Genomic DNA, 8,576 nt, shown 5'->3' with positions numbered 1-8,576 from the left:
GAATAGTTCAATTAAAAGCAGCGGCAAAAAGAAAAGTCTTCAGGCTGGATTTAAAAGTAGTCAGAGTTGCAGCGGACCGGCAGATTTCTGCGAGTTTGTTCCAGATATTTGGAGCATAATAAATGAACGGTGAACTGAACAAAGGGTCAGAAACACAGATAACACAGATACCACACACACACACCACACACACACACACACACACACACACACACACACACACACACACACACACACACACACACACACACACACACACACACACACACACACACACACACACACACACACACACACACACACACACACACACACACACACACACACACACACACACACACACATAGATGTAGCCATGATCCTGACTGGTGGTTCTTTATGTCTTCCCTCTGCAGCCACCGTCCAGGAGCTGTTCTCCGTGGCTCGGGATGCCAGCATCGTCCCAGACATCTCCTTGGATCCTGTCCTCACCTCCTTCCTGTCTCTGGATTCCTCCGCGGCCCTTCAGCATCAGTACGCCTCCTTACAGCGAGGCTTTAGTGGCGAGCAGCAGGCGGCGTTCGGCCTCAGTCTGAGCGGAGAGTTAGGAGGCAGCAGAGTCTCCTATGGAGGGGTCGGGGTCGTTGCTCTGGCTCTGTCCCTGCTTTTTGACCAGGTCGCCCAACAGGTGGGTTTGGTTTATTGTTTGTTAATGTTGGGAAAATATTGAATATACTCTTCCAATATGAGAGTACAAATGATATCAAAGGTATCCCAACTGTAGCAGACAGGATGTATGATTACCTAGAAGAGCATCAGGACTGTTTGAGGCATATGATAGCTATGTGATTAACATGATGATTCAGCCTCTATGGAGAGAGACATATGACAAGCATGATCATTTCTGACGTGGAGCTAATCTGAAGTAAACATTGAATACTGCTTTCTATTCCTCCATCTTGTGACTGTGTAACTCCCTCTTGGATATCAGCATGTGAAGGACACTGTTCAGGAACTAGTTGATGCTCTGTATGTGATGACTACTTCCATTCTGGAGAGGATCACAAATACATGGATCCTGAGATTGAAGCTCAAGCCGGTGACGATGAGTGATATTTTTCTAATAGTTAGGCATTATTTAATGATATCCTCTGTAGAGCTCAAAAGGTTCAAAACATCCTCTAACATGTGGTTAAAATGTTGTTTTTAGTGAAATATCTTCACAGTTTTTGATTTGATTGGCATAAGATTTGACTTGGTTTTTCTGTTTACTGGTTAAATAAAGGAAACACATTTTAAACTAAGGTACACAGACTCAATAGTTCGGCCTCCGTTTGACCGGAGAGTTAGGAAGCAGCAGCGTTTGACCAGGTTGCCCAACAAGTGGGGTTTTTTGGTTTATTGTTTGTTAGGCATTATATAATAATGTCCTCTGTGTGATGGGAACTTCTGAAGCAATCAAATCAAATCAAATCAAGTTTTATTTATATTTCACATTTCAAAGCGATTTTTGGTCGAACTAAAGTGCTGTACATGTAATAAAAACACTTAACTACAATCAAAATAAAAGGCAATAATTTACAACACAAATGTAAAAAACAAAAAAACAGCGAATAGTCAGGTGTCGTGCTCCGCTCTGACTAGAAGGCCAGAGAGAAGAAATGTGTCTTTAGTGATGATTTAAAAACCCTAGTGTCTGGGTCGACCTCACATGGAGGGGCAGAGTGTTCCAGAGCCTGGGGCCAGCTGCTGCGAAGGCTCGGTGCCCTCGGGTTTTGAGCCTGGTCTTGCGCACTATCAGCAACAGCTGGTCAGCAGACCTTAAAGCTCTGGCTGGGGTGTAGCGATGGAGGAGTTCGGCTACATGGGCCGGAGCCTTTGAATACAAATAAAAATATATTAAAATAAATTCTGAACCAAATTGGAAGCCAGTTGAGGCCAGAATTGGGGTGATGTGGTCACGCTTTTTGTGGCCAGTCAGAAGACGTGCAGCTGCGTTTTGGAGTAGCTGCAGGCGTTTAATTGAGGCCTGGTCCATACCCACATACAGAGCATTGCAATAGTCCAGTCTCGAGGTAACAAAGGCATTAATAACCCTCTCTAGGTCTTTAAAAGATAAAAACGACTTGGTCTTGGCCAATGGAGATGAAACTCAGAGAGACGAGGAGAGCTGGAACTTTGATGGCAGACACTGATGGTTTATTATAAAGTTACGGCTGGAGAATTCACAAGACATGTGCTGCTGCCACGAGGTGACACAGCGGTTGTTAAACCAATTCTGAAGATCTCGTCTGCAGTTCAAGGTTTTAACTAGTTCAGAGTGTAATAATCAACATTCCTCATCAGTGAGACTAAACAAATATGGACCCTGAATCTAACTAGAGCTGTCGTCCATAGAAAAGAATATGTGCCAGGGAAAAGAAGAGCCTCTAGATGTCCCTGAACATTAAACTATCTCATGGCGGCTTGTGCTCGGTCATAAACTGGCATCAACAATGTGCCCAAGCTGCTCCTCCTTAAGAGAGAGAGCAGCAATACCCAGGGCCGTAGACCGATGCCATGGGAAAGGAGACAGTGAAAGGAGAAAAGGATGAACTGTGTCAAAGGTTGAATACCTAAGGAAATTATTCCCCAACACTCTGTAGAGCTAAAAAGGTTCAGAGCATCCTCTAACATGTGGTTCAAATGTTGTTGTTAGTGAAACATCTTCACAGTTATTGGTTTGATTGGCATGAGATTCGACCCATTGCACTCACTTTTCTGTTCACATACTTATGTATATATAATAACTTGCTTTATATTTTGTTATTGTTATTGTTCATTTGTAAATTCAACATGTATATTTTCTACTATTTTGTTTGTTTCTAGTCTTTTGAATTGCCATGTCTTTTATGCTGCTGCAACACAAACATTTCCCAAATTGGGATCAATAAAGTACCATCTTATCTTATCTTATCTTACTAGTCAAATAAAGGAAAAACATTTCAAACTAAGGGTACACAGACTCAAATGTTCTTGTTTTCCACCAGGTCAGAGCCCATGGATCAGCAGACGGAGAGGCTTCAGCTCAAAGGTCCCAGGTTAAAAACATTTTAGGCATTAGCAGATCTTCGAGGATTGGCTGGATCATCCACAGCTTCCTGAACCTGGTCCCTGGCGTCGCTAACGACCAGGAGAAGATGGCCGAGACGACAGAGCACCACGACAACTGGCTGAAGCTGGAGCTGATCGACCATTACGAGAGGATGACCAAGAAGAAGAGGATGAGTTCAGCGTCGATGCAGCAGTGGCTGGTTGGAGCTGCGGTTCATCTGCACATCAGGATTCACCAGGTCAGGACGGACAAATAAGTCTGCTTTAAAATATATAAACTTAAGAGCAGAGATGGCAAAAGTACACACACCCTTTACTCAAGTAGAAGTACAGATACTAGTAAAAATACTCTGGTAAAAGTAGAAGTACTGACTAAACTTCTTTACTAAAGTAAAAGTAAAGAAGTATGGGCTTTGAAATGTACTTCAGTAAAAAGTACCCATAACTAGCAGCTGTTTTAAAGAGTACCTGACCTCCCTTTATATTAATAGAACAATAATGTCATTGTTAGCGAATGAATGTTTCCATGCTGAACAACGGCAACATGACAACGTTTTCATTGGTCCCTCTTCTTTAGAGAAGGCCAGAAAATGATGGATACACGGATCGTGTTCAAATCAATAGGCACGCAATGACTCTAAATAATAATGATCACGCCACCAAACACACATTCAGACTAAAGGAACCAGCTGTTTGGAAAATGTAAGAAGTAGAAAGTACAGGTATTTGTGTTCAACATGTAATAAGTAGAAAGTACAGGTATTTGGGTTCAAAATGTAAGAAGTAGAAAGTACAGGTATTTGGGTTCAACATGTGAGAAGTAGAAAGTACAGGTATTTGTGTTCAACATGTGAGAAGTAGAAAGTACAGGTATTTGTGTTCAACATGTAAGAAGTAGAAAGTCCAGGTATTTGTGTTTAACATGTAAGAAGTAGAAAGTACAGGTATTTGTGTTCAACATGTAAGAAGTAGAAAGTACAGGTATTTGGGTTCAAAATGTAAGAAGTAGAAAGTACAGGTATTTGTGTTCAACATGTGAGAAGTAGAAAGTACAGGTATTTGTGTTCAACATGTAAGAAGTAGAAAGTACAGGTATTTGTGTTTAACATGTAAGAAGTAGAAAGTACAGGTATTTGTGTTCAACATGTAAGAAGTAGAAAGTACAGGTATTTGGGTTCAAAATGTAAGAAGTAGAAAGTACAGGTATTTGTGTTCAACATGTGAGAAGTAGAAAGTACAGGTATTTGTGTTCAACATGTGAGAAGTAGAAAGTACAGGTATTTGTGTTCAACATGTAAGAAGTAGAAAGTACAGGTATTTGTGTTCAACATGTAAGAAGTAGAAAGTACAGGTATTTGTGTTCAACATGTAAGAAGTAGAAAGTACAGGTATTTGGGTTCAAAATGTAAGAAGTAGAAAGTACAGGTATTTGTGTTCAACATGTGAGAAGTAGAAAGTACAGGTATTTGTGTTCAACATGTAAGAAGTAGAAAGTACAGGTATTTGTGTTTAACATGTAAGAAGTAGAAAGTACAGGTATTTGTGTTCAACATGTAAGAAGTAGAAAGTACAGGTATTTGGGTTCAAAATGTAAGAAGTAGAAAGTACAGGTATTTGTGTTCAACATGTGAGAAGTAGAAAGTACAGGTATTTGTGTTCAACATGTAAGAAGTAGAAAGTACAGGTATTTGTGTTCAACATGTAAGAAGTAGAAAGTACAGGTATTTGTGTTCAACATGTAAGAAGTAGAAAGTACAGGTATTTGGGTTCAAAATGTAAGAAGTAGAAAGTACAGGTATTTGTGTTCAACATGTGAGAAGTAGAAAGTACAGGTATTTGTGTTCAAAATGTAAGAAGTAGAAAGTACAGGTATTTGGGTTCAAAATGTAAGAAGTAGAAAGTACAGGTATTTGTGTTCAACATGTGAGAAGTAGAAAGTTCAGGTATTTGTGTTCAACATGTAAGAAGTAGAAAGTACAGGTATTTGGGTTCAAAATGTAAGAAGTAGAAAGTACAGGTATTTGTGTTCAACATGTAAGAAGTAGAAAGTACAGGTATTTGTGTTCAACATGTAAGAAGTAGAAAGTACAGGTATTTATGTTCAACATGTAAGAAGTAGAAAGTACAGGTATTTGTGTTCAACATGTAAGAAGTAGAAAGTACAGGTATTTGTGTTCAAAATGTAAGAAGTAGAAAGTACAGGTATTTGGGTTCAAAATGTAAGAAGTAGAAAGTACAGGTATTTGTGTTCAACATGTGAGAAGTAGAAAGTTCAGGTATTTGTGTTCAACATGTAAGAAGTAGAAAGTACAGGTATTTGGGTTCAAAATGTAAGAAGTAGAAAGTACAGGTATTTGTGTTCAAAATGTAAGAAGTAGAAAGTACAGGTATTTGTGTTCAACATGTAAGAAGTAGAAAGTACAGGTATTTATGTTCAACATGTAAGAAGTAGAAAGTACAGGTATTTGTGTTCAACATGTAAGAAGTAGAAAGTACAGGTATTTGTGTTCAAAATGTAAGAAGTCAAAGTAAAAAGTAGTCAGAAAAATAAGTAGTGGAGTAAAGTACTGATACTAGAAACATGTACTTAAGTACAGTAACGCAGTATTTGTACTCCACTACTTCCCACCTGCTTAAGAGATATAAAATAATATAAAGTACAGGAAGAAGCAGAACTTCAACATTATAACATTGATACATGGACATCAATGCATGGAGAAACAAAACAGCAGTTGAATTGTCTTTTAAGCATATTTCGTCACATCTTTTTGTCAGATTAGTAAAAGTGAATGCTTTTCCTTCTGCCACGGTTAAAGTCGCCGCTCTCAATTAGAAAACATGTCCACTGCAAATGTTGGCAACATGTATGTGATAATCATTGCATTATTGCTCATGATACAGCAGAACAAAAAAGAGAGACAGGAATGATAATGTTCCTTTGTAACTTCAGGGTGAGGGAACCTGTTCTAGACGCTTTAAGGTTTGCATAAAGACAAATATTAATTGGAAGCTTATACTTGGATGAAACTCTTGTATGCTGGGAGTCAGACATGCAAATACACGCCTGACCTCCACACCTCTATTTCCCTCCTCTCCACAGGGACACTGCATCCTTTGGCCAATCAAACAATAGATTGGCAAAAGGCCCTAACATGTTTTCACACACACACACACACACACACACACACACACACACACACACACACACACACACACACACACACACACACACACACACACACACACACACACACACACACACACACACACACACACACACACACACACACACACACACACACACACACACACACACACACACACACACTTAATATTTATCTTGCCTCTTTCTGTTGTTGATTTATGTGTCTCTTTGTTGTTGTTTGTTGGTCTTTTTGTAGCTTTTGTTCTGTGTGTTTGATGATTTTCACTTGTTTGAGTGTTTGAATTGAATTTATGTCAATTTTGTGTTGTTGTTTAGTCCTTTTAAGTTTAGTTTTGGTTGTTTTGCCCATATTCATAGCTGCAATTGCTGTTATGATTCTCTGTGTGGCTCTTTCTGGTTGTTTTGTCAATTTAAGAAGTTCATTCTGAATCTTTTTGTTTTGAGTCTCTTCAGGGTCGATATGCGTCTCTTTTTGACACTGAAAATGACACTGAACATTTCTGAAGGGATCTGATCTAGAATGACTTCTCTCCTCTTGTTCCAACAGGTCCGTCTTCACTCTGTTCCTTTGGGATCAGCAGAGTCGCTGCGTTTCTCCTATAAGTCAGCGTTGAGTCACCTGGTGCAAGGATACACATCCTATCTGCACAGAAACATCCAGGAGACTCCAGCATCCAGGAAACCCAGAGCAAGGATCGTCAGTCGACCAGAAAATACAAATATCAGCTGCTCAAGTAATCACATTTCTAATAATAGCCTGGTTGACTTTAATGAGACTGGCACACCCAATATCACAGCAGGAAACAACAGACGTTGTATAACAAACACACCCAGCGGAGACTTTGGATCTAAGGTGACAAACAGAAGCAAGGTGACTGTTGGAGTGAACAGAGAGACACTCAATGATTCGATTCGATACGAGGACGTTCAGGGTCTGATAGTTATCGAGCCATGGAGGAATGTGAGTCACTATGTGCAGCATCACCCATGTAAGTCTCCGGCCATACAACAAGCTCTGGTGACGCGTATAATAAACGCTCAGGACCTCGAGAGGAACAGAAACTTCTTCATGTACCAAGAGAAGGTTCTCCTCAGCTTTCTCAGGCAGAGTGACGACTTCGAGCTGAAGACAAATTAGACAGAATTAGAAAGTAACTAAGTAGGCATTTGGTATATTACAGTACTTAGTGGGGTAGGAGCACAAAGCAGCATGCAATGGAAATACTAAAGTACAAGTATCTCAACATTTTTGCTTAAGTAGCCTACAGTACTTACGTAAATCTACTTAGTTACTTTACACCACTGGGTTTTGATTATCAAAATCTTGTGTATGGGAAAAGTTTGACATGTTGGGAAATGGACTTATTGAATACATTTCAGACAGTTGGATTTGAAGAATAATCATCTCAAGTTAAATAATTAACACGTTACATGTGGTTTGTTGTGTTTTATTTTCCATGTTTGCCAGTCCAACTGTTTTCTTTCTTCTTCATACGGAAATATAAGGAATACAATAAGTAACATAAAAGAAGAAGAAAAAGAGTAAAACAATGATTTCTAGCAGGAAAAAAAAACAAGTATTTTAATCACATTTTTGGAAATATAATCAAATTTCAATTGAAAATATGTTTTTAAGGAATTGTACGTACTTTAGTTCTTGTGTCTTTCTTATCTGATTGTCAGTCTTTGTATTGTAGTTTTGTTTCATGCTTATAGTGTTGGTTTCATTTCTGGCTATTTGCATGAATGGAAATAAACAAATTCATGAAAAGGTTACTCCCTTCCCTTCAATGGCATGTTTTCATTAGTGGATATAGGCTGCATTTATTATACTGCAGGCACGGACAGTAGAGTCAAAACTATTACAACATTTAGATAGTTAACTTTAGTCTAAGTTATCTCAGTGGGTCTCAAACGGTTTGGTCACGATTAATGTAAACAATTATTTCCGAGGCACACGTTTATATGATCATTATAGTTATAAAAAAACAAGAGAATAAATGAAAAACAGGTTGGAAATATTATATGACGGTAAAAAAATAATACAGTTTAAAAGAGGAGTGATTTGTAAAATATCCATAAAGAAAAAGAAAATGTGTTTACAGTTCTGAATATGGGTGTTGAGAGATGTATCCATAGATCTCTCCATTTTGCTCTCAAAGTGCACCAGATTGATGCTTTTAACTTCAATATTTAAAAATAAATCTTCCCGGGGGAGCATGCCCCCGGACCCCCCTATGTTAGGGCCGCTCCCCACTTATGAAAATAGCACTTTACCCCTGCTTACACCTATATGCGGTGAGCTGATTATCGAACCTTGATTGTAACTGTCGCGGGT

The 8,576-nt window shown here is 38.9% G+C and overlaps 1 protein-coding gene across 1 annotated transcript; it reads left to right on the top strand.

Annotated features, from left to right (window-relative positions):
* The first annotated feature begins 202 nt into the window (after positions 1-202).
* Positions 203-8,014, top strand: LOC307020299 (uncharacterized protein). Its single transcript, XM_079651537.1, has 3 exons — positions 203-667; positions 3,009-3,311; positions 6,786-8,014. The coding sequence occupies exons 1-3, from the start codon at positions 356-358 to the stop codon at positions 7,374-7,376; spliced, it is 1,206 nt and encodes a 401-aa protein (XP_079507663.1). The 5' UTR covers positions 203-355; the 3' UTR covers positions 7,377-8,014.
* The last annotated feature ends 562 nt before the right edge of the window (positions 8,015-8,576 follow it).

This window comes from Notothenia rossii (assembly GCF_949606895.1).
Source record: "Notothenia rossii genome assembly, chromosome: 9".
NCBI classification, from domain to species: domain Eukaryota; kingdom Metazoa; phylum Chordata; class Actinopteri; order Perciformes; family Nototheniidae; genus Notothenia; species Notothenia rossii.
This window is presented reverse-complemented; position numbering and strand designations above follow the sequence as displayed.

Excerpts from the sequence above, each read along its gene's own strand:
- LOC307020299 (XM_079651537.1), top strand. The coding sequence starts at position 356 with ATGATCCTGACTGGTGGTTCTTTATGTCTTCCCTCTGCAGCCACCGTC. Across the intron at positions 668-3,008 it reads TTGACCAGGTCGCCCAACAG|GTCAGAGCCCATGGATCAGC; the intron begins GTGGGTTTGGTT and ends GTTTTCCACCAG. Across the intron at positions 3,312-6,785 it reads TGCACATCAGGATTCACCAG|GTCCGTCTTCACTCTGTTCC; the intron begins GTCAGGACGGAC and ends TTGTTCCAACAG.